Source organism: Biomphalaria glabrata, chromosome 1, assembly GCF_947242115.1.
Source record: "Biomphalaria glabrata chromosome 1, xgBioGlab47.1, whole genome shotgun sequence".
Taxonomy (NCBI): domain Eukaryota; kingdom Metazoa; phylum Mollusca; class Gastropoda; family Planorbidae; genus Biomphalaria; species Biomphalaria glabrata.
The window spans coordinates 69,596,055-69,611,006 of record NC_074711.1 but is presented as its reverse complement, the minus strand read 5'-3'; the positions used below and the strand labels follow the sequence as shown (position 1 = coordinate 69,611,006).

General features: G+C 37.5%; 1 protein-coding gene across 4 annotated transcripts in view; it reads right to left on the bottom strand.

Annotated features, from left to right (window-relative positions):
* The window catches only part of LOC106074843 (kin of IRRE-like protein 2), a 321,964-nt gene that overhangs the window by 18,177 nt on the left and 288,835 nt on the right, over positions 1 to 14,952 (bottom strand). For all 4 annotated transcript variants that reach the window (XM_056011107.1, XM_056011115.1, XM_056011100.1 and 1 more), the window contains exons 5-6: positions 10,202 to 10,421; positions 1,496 to 1,516 (exon numbers count right to left, since the gene is read on the bottom strand). In XM_056011107.1, coding sequence (XP_055867082.1) covers positions 1,496 to 1,516; positions 10,202 to 10,421 — 241 coding nt within the window. The remainder of the gene's footprint in view (positions 1 to 1,495; positions 1,517 to 10,201; positions 10,422 to 14,952) is intronic.

The following is a 14,952-nucleotide window of genomic DNA, read 5'->3' as shown; positions in this document are numbered from 1 at the left end:
TACCAAATACTTAAGCGACTTAGAATGGGTCACTCAGATTATTAGCAACAAAATGGCCAGGAGTAATCAAGGCTACCTAACTAGCAGGTTTTATTAATTAATTGAATTGATTGAATGTGAACGTGGTCTGGACACGAAGCTAGTGGGCCCTTCATTAGAGTGACCATTGTGTACAATATGTATTGAATTGTGTACAAGAAGTACTGAATTGTGTACAAGAAGTACTGAATTGTGTACAAAAAGTATTGAATTGTGTACAAGAAGTATTGAATTGTGTACAAGAAGTATTGAATTGTGTACAAGAAGTACTGAATTGTGTACAAGAAGTATTGAATTATGTACAAGAAGTATTGAATTGTGTACAAGAAGTACTGAATTGTGTTCAAGAAGTACTGAATTGTGTACAAGAAGTACTGAATTGTGTACAAGAAGTAGTGCATTGTGTACAAGAAGTACTGAATTGTGTACAAGAAGTAGTGCATTGTGTACAAGAAGTAGTGCATTGTGTACAAGAAGTACTGAATTGTGTACAAGAAGTAGTGCATTGTGTACAAGAAGTATTGAATTGTGTACAAGAAGTATTGAATTGTGTACAAGAAGTATTGAATTGTGTACAAGAAGTATTGAATTGTGTACAAGAAGTACTGAATTGTGTACAAGAAGTATTGAATTGTGTACAAGAAGTCTTGAATTAAAGCAGTGACCAGATGTATTTATTATCGTCTAAGGTCACTACTATAAACATCGTGTTGAGGAGACAAGAGTAGCTTATTCAAACTATGACGTGAATGTCTTTTCACGTCCTGGTAACAAATTGTCTCTTTATAAATATTAGGAAACCAAACATGGCAATAGCGTTATAATTTTTCTTACACAAGTCCATCCTTTTGTTTGTAAGTTTACATTTGGAAACAAGAAATTGAAGCTGTGTTCCTAACTCTTGGTTTAAAAAAGCTAAACTAGATTTGCCCAAAGCTTATAAATCTTTTGTGATTCTCTAAACACAAGTTTGACCCGGGCCCACAAGTTTGACCCTGGCACACAAGTTTGACCCTGGCCCACAAGTTTGACCCTGGCACACAATACTGAGAACTACTTCTTTCTCCTTTTTTGTTCTCAAAGTACGACAAGGAAGGGTTTAAAGTTGATGTGCACTAAATAAACTAAACACACACAATACATTACTAAGAGTCAGTGATTCTCAAATACTCAGGATAGGAACCACAAATAGTTCAAGCTAAAAAAATATATATATTCACAAATGTTCCACCGCCCCAGTTAAACCTTCACTTATTTTTTAAAATACAAACTTGAATCTACAAGATTAAAAGTTCGTTTTAAGGATCACTGACCTATAAAATATAAGAATGTATATACAAAATAATTCAGCATGTTAGTCACGTGACAACATTGAATACATTCATACACTACATCCAACAACACAGAACTATATAATAAAAAAGTGATGTTATACACAGCACATAGAAGTATTTACCTGGCTTATGTGGTGGCTTATCTGAAAAGAAAGATAATACATATAATTCCGGATGATGCTTGTCTATTCATTTCGTAGCTACATTTTTGTTGCTAATTTAGACTAAAAAAAAGGCATGACCAAGACGTGCTAGACTGCTAGACTGCTATGCTAGACTGCTATGCTAGACTGCTAGACTGCTATGCTAGACTGCTAGACTGCTATGCTAGACTGCTATGCTAGACTGATATATACACATATTTAGGATGTAAGAATCTTTTTTGATGGAACATCTTTAGATGTTTGATAAGATAAAAAAAAAGGATAAATGATTAGATAATAGGTGTTCCGAAAAGATATGTTTGAAATGTTTATTTAAAAGTAAAACCATAAAAATGTGTATGCCTATGTGACAGAAAACAAAGATTTATAACACAATCATAGAAATGTTCTGAGAACCGAGTGATCTATGATTTTATAGGATTAGTCACCCCAAAACACTTGAAAAAAAAAATAAATAAAAAAGATAATTTTCGCAGTAAGTTCAAAACTCTTGGCTGGGTGAGCAGCATTTCAATGTGAACTAGAGGAAGACTTTCAAGAGAGGATTTATAGTAGTAAGATAAAAAGAAGATTGACAAATCACGCATCATCGAACATCACACATCACATAACATCACACATCATATAACATCAGAATCATAACATCACAAAGCATCATGCTTCTGTAAATAAATCTTTATTTTGGAATCCCAATAAAAAAAAATCTTGATCAATATATCCGGCAGTTATAATGATCTGACTTGAGGGTGGAACAAATGTTTAGAGACAGAATCTAAAGGCTGAAAAAAAAAAAAAGCAAACAATTTTATATCATTGAAAATAGAAAAAGATTGAATCTCTTTTAAAATTGAAAGTTTTTTCGTTTGGGCATGGAGAAATTATTCTCACTATTGCAACTTTCTTTAATTTGAAATGCTCTACTAAATAGACATTTGCTTAGCCGTTTCGTGGCGCCAGAATGTGTAGTAACAAAGGGCGATAACAGGGAGATCATTTTTGAAACGCTGGAGGTAGATACAAACTTGGAATTGTTTTCAGGTTTTGGCAGTACAACAATGTTTCACTCAGTATTACTATAATACTATGAACCATACATCAAAAGATCTAGTCTGTTTGTACCAGGACCTGAGAATGTGAACTAATTGACCACCTGTCCTAACCTGCCAATCTGCCACCCAGCTAACAAATCGGATACATAACATTAAAAGGTCGCTTGTAGCGATCAACGAGTAGCTCCAATCAAAACATGGTTCATTCACCCAAATCACGCCATGGATCAACTCCCTTCCGTTGCACTCAAGCGGCGCGTGATTTGATAAAACGGACAGTCACGTAATGACAGTTTCATGCATTGGCATTGGCTGAATAATTTCGCGTTAGCTATTATTTCGTATTATAGGATCCAGTGGCGGGCTGAAGTTTTATGCTCAAAGGAGCTTATATCACAGTACGTTTATATCTTGCTTTCCTGACAGTAGGGGGGACATTGTATTAAAATCTATATCACATTACTTTCATAGCTAGCTATCCTGCAGGCTGATCCGACTCTGGGGGTGATATTGTTTTAAAGGAACCATCGAGATTAGCTTCAAATCATTGATAGATACATCCGTATTTCCGTGGTGTGCTATGACCTTCAATGGCCACGATCCAAACATGAAAGACAAGAAGTAGTTTAATTCTGATTTGCTGAAACGCCTTTGTGCATCTACGGACAGTATTTATAATGAAAACAAAACCCGGCTGTGATACAAGCTGAATACTAATCTAGTGGATTGGATTTACATCTATGTCAAACTTAGCTAATGTTCCTTTCAAGGTTTTCTCTTTCGCTACGAAAATAAAATTAGTTTTGCGAAACACTAATAATATCAAATATAAAATACTATGGAAACGGATTTACCTGATTTGTTAAAAGCGAATAGAGATAACTATAGCAATTAAAATGAAAGTAGCGCGAGATGAATGGGATATAAAGTACAATTAAAACGGGTTTTTACCAGATTAGTTAATTGAAGGGGCTTATAAAGTACATCAGGACGTTCTAAATTCACAGATATAAAGAACGAATGTATGTTTTTGAAACACAAATTGGAAGGTTAGTTTTACTAAATAATGAAATCAATAAACTATATGTTGTATTTTCATGTGTCAAAGTAAAAAACTATCTGTGCAAAGTGTAGTTTCAAAAGTTAGATCTAGATCTAGATCCTTTCGATCTAAACATGGTAAACATAGCCTAGATCAATGAAATAGTAATACTTTCATAGAGTTGGGCAACTTTTTTTTTTTTGAGGGTCTTAAGTTTCTTTTAGAACTACTATACATACGTCATGGTTCCAGTTAGTACCCAAGGAACATTTATGCCAAGGTTTATCAAGATTGGTGGAAAGGTTTTGATTTCTATGCGGGGCATTCATACATACGCCTTACTTTCTACTTTATAGTATTGAATAGATAGATAGATGAAATGTTTTATTTTTATTCTGAAGAGGTGCTATGGAAGATTCAGATGATGTAGACAGAAGCGGATAGTGCACCTCGGGAGTAAATTAACTCAATTTTTCTGTACCAAGCTCTGACCCAGTGTGCACTGCAGGACAAAGTAAGAGAGAAATGTTCGGTCTAGTTATTTTAGGGGACGTAAGAATGTAGTTTCATACGACAAACTATTATTAGAGTTATGGTTCTTACACACTAGTAAAGTTAAAAATAGAATTTAATTTCTATTGTATATTTTTTCAATCTCAACCTCGACAAAATGTGCCTAATGTGATGAATCCTAATGAACATTTGTGTTGAGACAATTCTCCTGGACAATTGTGATGGAGATCCCTTGGGTCGACTCGAAAAAAGCAATTAATCTACTGAATAATCGTTTTCGGCAATAAACGACCATGTGTGTGTGTTTGTGTGTTTGGGCGTGCATGTGTGTGTGGGATACACATTAATAGCCAGAAGGGAGTTCGCCACGGTATTTGAACTCCGTGTCAGCGCCCAGTTGACTTTTTCCATTCCTATTTAATGAGGGGTGCTGCGCCTGTCAGGTAGAGAAGTATTGACAATCAACGGACAATCAAAACAATAAGCTGACCGCACAGGATTAGAGAGTTATGAGTCATAGGAACAAAGGCGACAGATTCAGGCAATTAGTCCCCAGACTGGCAGCACCTCCCACTGCAGGTCTAGGGCGGAGCTATCCATCAGCTTTAATTGCTTCTTTTATTGTCACGTTCCTTCCTTGTTTGAACTTTGCGGCAGTATCAAGTACTTTTAAAATGGATCACGCTGTACTAGATGTAATGAAGCCTAACGTCTTACGGTACGCTCAACAAATAATAACATTTGTATACCTCAATGCGACTTCAACGTAGTCCTGTAGTGTCCTACCAATGTCCTGTAGTGTCCTACCAGTGTCCTGTAGTGTCCTACCAGTGTCCTGTAGTGTCCATCGTGGGAGAATATTTCTAATGAACAGAAACTTACCAGTAGTAAACTCTTGCTCGATTCATTTAGTAAACTAAAGCACTAATAGAGTTACTACACTAATCTCCTCTGTTTATATAGAGAAAATGAGATGCGGATCTAGAAAGAAAGAGAAAGAGAGGGAGAAATCAATAAAAGCAGAGAGAAAGTGGGGTATATATATATAGTAAAGGGAAAGAGAGAAAGTGGGGTATATATATATATAGTAAAGGGAAAGAGAGAAAGTGGGATATATATATATAGTTAAGGGAAAGAGAGAAAGTGGGGTATATATATAGTAAAGGGAAAGAGAGAAAGTGGGGTATATATATATATATAGTAAAGGGAAAGAGAGAAAGTGGGGTATATATATATATAGTAAAGGGAAAGAGAGACAGTGGGGTATATATATATTAAAGGGAAAGAGAGAAAGTGGGGTATATATATAGTAAAGGGAAAGAGAGACAGTGGGGTATATATATATATATATATATATATATATATATATATATATATATATATATATATATATATATATATATATATATATTAAAGGGAAAGAGAGAAAGTTAGGTATATATATATATATATTAAAGGGAAAGAGAGAAAGTGGGGTATATATATATATATTAAAGGGAAAGAGAGAAAGTGGGGTATATATATATATTAAAGGGAAAGAGAGAAAGTGGGGTATATATATATTGAAGGGAAAGAGAGAAAGTGGGGTATATATATATAGTAAAGGGAAAGAGAGAAAGTGGGGTATATGTATATAGTAAAGGGAAAGAGAGAAAGTGGGGTATATATATATATATATATTAAAGGGAAAGAGAGAAAGTGGGGTATATATATATATTAAAGGGAAAGAGAGAAAGTGGGGTATATATATATATTAAAGGGAAAGAGAGAAAGTGGGGTATATATATATATTAAAGGGAAAGAGAGAAAGTGGGGTATATATATATATTAAAGGGAAAGAGAGAAAGTGGGGTATATGTATATATTAAAGGGAAAGAGAGAAAGTGGGGTATATATATATATTAAAGGGAAAGAGAGAAAGTGGGGTATATATATATATATAGTAAAGGGAAAGAGAGAAAGTGGGGTATATATATATAGTAAAGGGAAAGAGAGAAAGTGGGGTATATATATATATTAAAGGGAAAGAGAGAAAGTGGGGTATATATATATATTAAAGGGAAAGAGAGAAAGTGGGGTATATATATATATTAAAGGGAAAGAGAGAAAGTGGGGTATATATATATATTAAAGGGAAAGAGAGAAAGTGGGGTATATATATATATAGTAAAGGGAAAGAGAGAAAGTGGGGTATATATATATTAAAGGGAAAGAGGGAAATAGAGAGAGGGGGAATGAGGGAGTGGCAGAGAGAGAGAATGTGTTAAGAGAGAGAGTGAGAAATAGAAAGAGAGAGCGAAAAAGTGCAAGTAGGGAGAGAGCGTGTGTGTGGAGCAAACAGATAAACAGGTAGAGAGGAGAAGGAGAAAATAGAGAAAACGGGAAAAATATAAAGAGAAAGAGAATGAGGAGAGAGAGTTTAATTAACAGAGAGAGAGAGAGAGAGAGAGAGTATGGAGAGAGAGAAGAAGAAATAGAAAAAGAGAGCTGAATGTGAGTAGGGTCTGTGATATGGACTGACTGCACATAGTAACTGTGTATGTAAATTTAACCACAACACGTTTTTCTTGTAAACATTAAAACATACTGAAACGTCTTGCATTCGTAAAGCTGTAAACATTTGTCACGTGATACAGAGTGTCAAGGTCACCAATAACACTAAAAAGTTGACGTGCCAGAATTTTGTTTGTCTGAACAGACAGAAAGCTTTTGGAAAAGCTCAAAAGTAGAGATAACATTTCTACAAGGACCCCCCCCCCCCCCCCCCACACACACACAAGTAACAACATAAATATGTCTACAAATATGCAAATGAACATCATGAGGACAAAAAAAAATTAATTAAAACGAACTAATCATGATTCTAGAATCTACATCTACATCTAGAATATTTTCTGTTAAAAATATCATTAATATATTGTTTGTACACAGAGATCCTCAAAGCCTTAGTTTGAGATACATTCTGCTGTGCCCCACAGAGATCCTCAAAGCCTTAGTTTGAGATACATTCTGCTGTGCCCCACAGAGATCCTCAAAGCCTTAGTTTGCGATACATTTTGCTGTGCCCCACAGAGATCCTCAAAGCCTTAGTTTGAGATACATTCTGCTGTGCCCCACAGAGATCCTCAATGCCTTAGTTTGAGATACATTCTGCTGTGCCCCACAGAGATCCTCAAAGCCTTAGTTTGAGATACATTCTGCTGTGCCCCACAGAGATCCTCAATGCCTTAGTTTGAGATACATTCTGCTGTGCCACACAGAGATCCTCAATGCCTTAGTTTGAGATACATTCTGCTGTGCCCCACAGAGATCCTCAAAGCCTTAGTTTGAGATACATTCTGCTGTGCCCCACAGAGATCCTCAATGCCTTAGTTTGAGATACATTCTGCTGTGCCCCACAGAGATCCTCAATGCCTTAGTTTGAGATACATTCTGCTGTGCCCCACAGAGATCCTCAATGCCTTAGTTTGAGATACATTCTGCTGTGCCCCACAGAGATCCTCAATGCCTTAGTTTGAGATACATTCTGCTGTGCCCCACAGAGATCCTCAATGCCTTAGTTTGAGATACATTCTGCTGTGCCCCACAGAGATCCTCAATGCCTTAGTTTGAGATACATTCTGCTGTGCCCCACAGAGATCCTCAATGCCTTAGTTTGAGAGACATTCTGCTGTGCCCCACAGAGATCCTCAATGCCTTAGTTTGAGATACATTCTGCTGTGCCCCACAGAGATCCTCAATGCCTTAGTTTGAGATACATTCTGCTGTGCCCCACAGAGATCCTCAATGCTTTAGTTTGAGATACATTCTGCTGTGCCCCACAGAGATCCTCAATGCCTTAGTTTGAGATACATTCTGCTGTGCCCCACAGAGATCCTCAATGCCTTAGTTTGAGATACATTCTGCTGTGCCCCACAGAGATCCTCAATGCCTTAGTTTGAGATACATTCTGCTGTGCCCCACAGAGATCCTCAATGCCTTAGTTTGAGATACATTCTGCTGTGCCCCACAGAGATCCTCAATGCCTTAGTTTGAGATACATTCTGCTGTGCCCCACAGAGATCCTCAATGCCTTAGTTTGAGATACATTCTGCTGTGCCCCACAGAGATCCTCAATGCTTTAGTTTGAGATACATTCTGCTGTGCCCCATAGAGATCCTCAAAGCCTTAGTTTGAGATACATTTTGCTGTGCCCAAACTGTTTCCATAGTTTTGAAAAGGACGAAAATTACGCTCGATATTTCAATAGAACAGGAAATGGAGAAGAGCAGCCATTGTTCGTCCTCCCAGCAGTCGGAGCCAACAGGAAGTACTATTCCATTGCTCCGCGGTGGACTGGGAAAATTAGAGAAAGGCATTCTGGGAGATAGCAGCCTCGTAATGGTGTAGCGTATTTTTATTTTGAAACTGCTTCGTCTATGAACCGCTTTAGTGTTGATCACTACACACACACACAAACACACTGTGAGGTAACAGTTATTCTTCAGTTTGTCACTCTGCAGATTTAAAACAGAGAAGAAGTCGGATCCTTTGTGTCCAGCTGCTTGTGTGAATTTATCATACTATCTCATTGTGAATCTCTTTAATGAATACAAATATGCTATTTGTTAATGTGTGATATAAACAGCACACTGTCGGATATCTACATTTATAACGAGTCATTATTGATTATTTTTACAGTTAACGTTTGCATTTTAAATGTGTCTCAGCCAGGAGAGGTTCATTTCTAAAGAATAGTTCTTAAACCGATAAAGATTTGAGGCGAAGGATATTATGTATTTTACCTGTCGCCCGTTTAATCTTTTTTCTATTTTTATTAACTGCGTAATGCAACTAATGCAATGTTTCTCAAACTGTGAGGCACACCCGCCCTTCCTTTCTTTCAAAGTAAATAATCTTTTTGGATTCACATTGTTGTTATTTATTTTAATCTCAATAAAGTGTGCTGAGGGTCAGTTAATAAGTTTGAGCCCTGATGTAATTATTTGCAGTTATTTCTATATTGTCCAATGTCCATACTCTTCTTATTGTACATGCAGTATCTGTAATTATCAGTAGACTGAAGAGTTATATTAGTTTTAAAGCCATCTTTTAATGCCTGTGGTCCAGAGTGATGAAATAGCATGAACTGAGGGTTTTACTAATTTGAAAGATGTTTTGTTTACAGACTAAACCAATATTAGTTTTATTCATTGTACGAAGGTAGACTTAGATACAAGAAAAGAGAAAGTCTGATGTCAAGGGGGCTGGATGCGTGTGAAAACAATGGCAACAAATAGAACGGAACTCATTCACCAATCGTTAACAAACAACATTTAGTCACGTGCTTCTCTATCTCTTCTATACAAATTTCAATCTAATTTTAATAAACAATGGTTATCACGTGACAGTTTCCCCCCCCCCCCCCCGCTGTTTTATCAATATTATCACGTGACCGATCGTTTTGGTGAATGAGGTCCATTACAATCTAATAAGGTTTTCTATTTAAAATTGTGTATTTTTATTAGTCAGTATTAATACACTCATATGGTCAGTTTATAGAAACTGTAATAAACTTTGACCTAACGAAGGCAACGAGGACATGTGTTTCTGTACAGGACGATTACAAACATATAACAACAAGAGCTTCCTTCAACACAGTTTCTTAATAAGCTCCTTGACTTAGCGGAACTCCGTTGTTTCTTAAATGGCAACATTTATTTCCGGTCTAGTCTCTAACAGTGCACAAGCTGGAGAGCACTTCAGCACTAACTTGAATGGCGGTGTGCAAGGCAGGGTTATTACAATACTTTGAAATACAAGTTAAAGTTGATTTATTAAAAGCGGATTTTATGCTTTAAAACTTCTTAGTAATTTGACATTATGGATACGTCTTCATATGATATTGTATTAGCTACCTGGAGCTAGATCGCACCCTTTCAACAAATATAGTATATATAGTATGTATTATAAGCACATTAATAGATAATAACCAAAATAACGGCATAAAACAAAGTAAAATTAATACACTTTATACAAATACATGCACATCTAAACAGAGCCATACATAAAATGACATACCTACAACTGTCAGCTTGACCTTCCAGATGATCTTCTCTGTAGAAATAATCTGGCACTCGTACACCCCTGCGTCCTGAGCTCGGACCTCCCTGAACACCAGATTCCACTCACCGACCCCGGCAGGCCAGGTGTAGTGGACGACCTCCAGGTTGGCGTCCTGCACCCACACCTCGGTGCCGATGCTGAGAAAGTGCTCTCCACCCACCTTGTTCCAGGACACCTGCCGAGGGAAAGAGAGGAATGAATGCTTCAATCGATGTAACAATCTTTGATCAAAGGTAGCAAGCAACACTAGAGGCATCTAGCAGATCGAATGAATGTCAGTACTTATGTGACTGCCTAAGTGAGAGAGTGTGTCAGTGTGTGCGTTCAAGTTTATATGTGATTGTGTGTGTGTGTGTACTTGCTTGTTTGGGTGAGATGAAGACAGGTGTATAAATGAACAGCAGGTGAAATGTCTCATTCTAATGTCATTTTAATCGGGAAAAAAAAATATGGAGGGAGCCAACGATTGGTTGACAAAAATAGAATTGAACGGCAAGTAATTATCTCCCCCTGGTCAATATTTGTATGTTTTCAATGTCCTCTGAAAAATATTTACATTGTTCTTAACCAGGTTTTGAGTTTTTATTTTCCCACTGACATTGGCCAGAAGAAATGATTTCTCTTTCTCTCTCTCCACTTCTCTTTCAATCTGGCATCTCTCTTTCAGACTTTGCCACACACAAACTCTCTCTCTCTCTCTCTCTCTCTCTCTCTCGTTGCATGCTATCTGTATCCCCTCTTACTCTCACACGATCTATCTGACCTCTCTCATCCTTCTTATCACTCTGTAACAGACACATATACACACACCATTTCTCTCTCTATATATACAGTCTTTCTCTTTATTCCTCTATCACACACACATCTCTTTTTCTCTATACTCTCTTACTCTGTTATTCCTTTTAACCTTTACCATGCATGCAGACTCATCCTCTCATGCTTGTCCTATTTATCTCTGCTTGCTTGTTCTATCTATCTCTGTTTGCTTGTTCTATAAATCTATATTTGCTTGTTCTATCTATCTCTGTTTGCTTGTTCTATAAATCTATATTTGCTTGTCCTATTTATCTCTGTTTGCTTGTTCTATCTATCTCTGTTTGCTTGTTCTATAAATCTATATTTGCTTGTCCTATTTATCTCTGTTTGCTTGTTCTATTTATCTCTGTTTGATTGTCCTATGTATCTCTGCTTGCTTGTTCTATCTATCTCTGTTTGCTTTTCCAATTTATCCCTGTTTGCGTCTTCTATTTGTCTCTGTTTGATTTGTTCTATTTATCTCTGCTTGCTTGTTGCATTTATCTCTACTTGATTTGTTCTATTTATCTCTGCTTGCTTGTTGCATTTATCTCTGCTTGATTTGTTCTATTTATCTCTGCCTGCTTGTTGCATTTATCTCTATTTATACATTACGCTTAGATTTGAATTTTTGTTTCATTTTTCTTTATTATTTCAATCTTCATTTTTTTTTATTGCCAACACTTTAAAAAAAAAATGTTTGGCGCGTACGAAATATAAAATCCAATCAAGAAATGCAGCAAACAGTTTGAAAAATGAAATAAACAAAATGCCATCAATAACTCTCACATAGAAGAATTACATTAGCTCTTTCAGTACACGTACCAAATGATTGAAACTCCTCCCCATTCAGCTCAGTCAGACCAATTAATTGAAACTCCTCCCCATTCAGTTCAGTCAGATCAAATGATTGAAAGTCCTCCCCATTCAGCTCAGTCAAACCAAATGATTGAAAGTTCTCCCCATTCAGCTCAGTCAGACCAAATGATTGAAAGTCCTCCCCATTGAGCTCAGTCAGACCAAATGATTGAATGTCCTCCCCATTCAGCTCAGTCAGACCAAATGATTGAAAGTCCTCCCCATTCAGCTCAGTCAGACTAAATGATTGAAAGTCCTCCCCATTCAGCTCAGTCAGACCAAATGATTGAAAGTCCTCCCCATTCAGCTCAGTCAGACCAAATGATTGAAAGTCCTCCCCATTCAGCTCAGTCAGACCAAATGATTGAAAGTCCTCCCCATTGAGTTCAGTCAGACCAAATGATTGAAAGTCCTCCCCATTCAGCTCAGTCAGACCAAATGATTGAAAGTCCTCCCCATTGAGCTCAGTCAGACCAAATGATTGAAAGTCCTCCCCATTGAGCTCAGTCAGATCAAATGATTGAAAGTCCTCCCCATTCAGCTCAGTCAGACCAAATGATTAAAACTCCAGCCCCCATTGAGCTCAGTCAGACCAAATGATTGAAAGTCCTCCCCACCCCATTCAGCTCAGTCAGACCAAATGATTGAAACTCCTCCCCATTGAGCTCAGTCAGACCAAATGATTGAAACTCCTCCCCATTGAGCTCAGTCAGACCAAATGATTGAAAGTCCTCCCCAATCAGCTCAGTCAGATCAAATGATTGAAAGTCCTCCATATTGAGCTCAGTCAGACCAAATGATTGAATGTCCTCCCCATTCAGCTCAGTCAGACCAAATGATTGAAAGTCCTCCCCATTGAGTTCAGTCAGATCAAATGATTGAAAGTCCTCCCCATTCAGCTCAGTCAGACCAAATGATTGAAACTCCTCCCCATTCAGCTCAGTCAGATCAAATGATTGAAAGTCCTCCCCATTGAGCTCAGTCAGACCAAATAATTGAAAGTCCTCCCCATTCAGCTCAGTCAGACCAAATGATTGAAAGTCCTCCCCATTCAGCTCAGTCAGACCAAATGATTGAAAGTCCTCCCCACCCCATTCAGCTCAGTCAGACCAAATGATTGAAACTCCTCCCCATTGAGCTCAGTCAGACCAAATGATTGAAACTCCTCCCCATTGAGCTCAGTCAGACCAAATGATTGAAAGTCCTCCCCATTCAGCTCAGTCAGATCAAATGATTGAAAGTCCTCCATATTGAGCTCAGTCAGACCAAATGATTGAATGTCCTCCCCATTCAGCTCAGTCAGACCAAATGATTGAAAGTCCTCCCCATTGAGTTCAGTCAGATCAAATGATTGAAAGTCCTCCCCATTCAGCTCAGTCAGACCAAATGATTGAAAGTCCTCCCCATTGAGCTCAGTCAGACCAAATGATTGAAAGTCCTCCCCATTGAGCTCAGTCAGACCAAATGATTGAATGTCCTCCCCATTCAGCTCAGTCAGACCAAATGATTGAAAGTCCTCCCCATTGAGTTCAGTCAGATCAAATGATTGAAAGTCCTCCCCATTCAGCTCAGTCAGACCAAATGATTGAAAGTCCTCCCCAATGAGCTCAGTCAGACCAAATGATTGAAAGTCCTCCCCATTGAGCTCAGTCAGACCAAATGATTGAAAGTCCTCCCCATTCAGCTCAGTCAGACCAAATGATTGAATGTCCTCCCCATTCAGCTCAGTCAGACCAAATGATTGAAAGTCCTCCCCATTCAGCTCAGTCAGACCAAATGATTGAAAGTCCTCCCCATTCAGCTCAGTCAGACCAAATGATTGAAAGTCCTCCCCATTCAGCTCAGTCAGACCAAATGATTGAAAGTCCTCCCCATGCAGCTCAGTCAGACCAAATGATTGAAAGTCTTCCCCATTCAGCTCAGTCAGACCAAATGATTGAAAGTCCTCCCCATTGAGCTCAGTCAGACCACATGTCTTACCCCGTTAAGAGAACCAATGAAACGCACCTACTCCAAACATTATTAAGTTTGGCTTTATGTCTGAGTACTTAAAGTTCCTTCAGCCTACACATATATTAATAGTGCTAGCATTCAAGTATTAATTTATGAATAGGAATGCGTGCTGGGAGATTGACTATTCCAAGCTTATACTTTGTGTACACATTACACTGCAATAACTTATACAATCTCATTAATGCATTTCTAAAATATATCGGGAACGTGAAAGACACGGTCTAGACTCTAGAATCTCTCAAAGTTTACTGTCATCCCATCGACTTGAATGTTCTTGTCCCCTGTAGGCAGCAGAGAAACAAGATTTGTTTAAGTTCACATGAGCGGGTTTTTAATGTTGTCTGCTGGGTTGAAGCTGATGGGGAATGTCTGTCTGCTGGGATGACCTTGATGGATCGATAGGCAGACAAAGGAGATCGATGAAGAAAGGACTTACTGAAACCGGAAGTGAATAAAATGAGCGAAATGATTTTAGTAACAGTTTGAAAGCCTAGTTAGTGTTTGAGAAATATTTCATTTCGGCAGCAAAAGAAAACTATAGAGAAGAACATTGATAAAGATGACCGGTTGTCTGTCTCTGATTGATTTTCGATTCTTCTTTATTGTTGATTGATTTTGTAACATTTGTACACTGATTGAACACTATGTATAAAGGTCCAATACAGAACGTTATAAACATTGGCAGTTCTGTATCAACACAATAAGAAACTTCCTAAGAATACAATAAAGTAAATCTGATCTCTTACTCTGAATTCAAAGATGACTGTTAAGGTTCTTAATACCTTCAAGCAATCAAACAGACTAAGAGAGAAAAAAGAAGAGGATGCAATATGAAGAAATGTCGGGGTTCAAACGATTTCCCTGTTTCCTATTTTAAATGTTAGCACTCTGTAGTGCTATACATTTGTCTCAGACGCTGAGTTTTTAAGCTTGACAAAAGAATCACAGCACATAAGAAGCAAAATACAAAAAAAATACTTAAAAAAAAACAAAGCTTATATTAAGTGTATCAATTAGTTTGGATCGGTCAGTAATTAAAT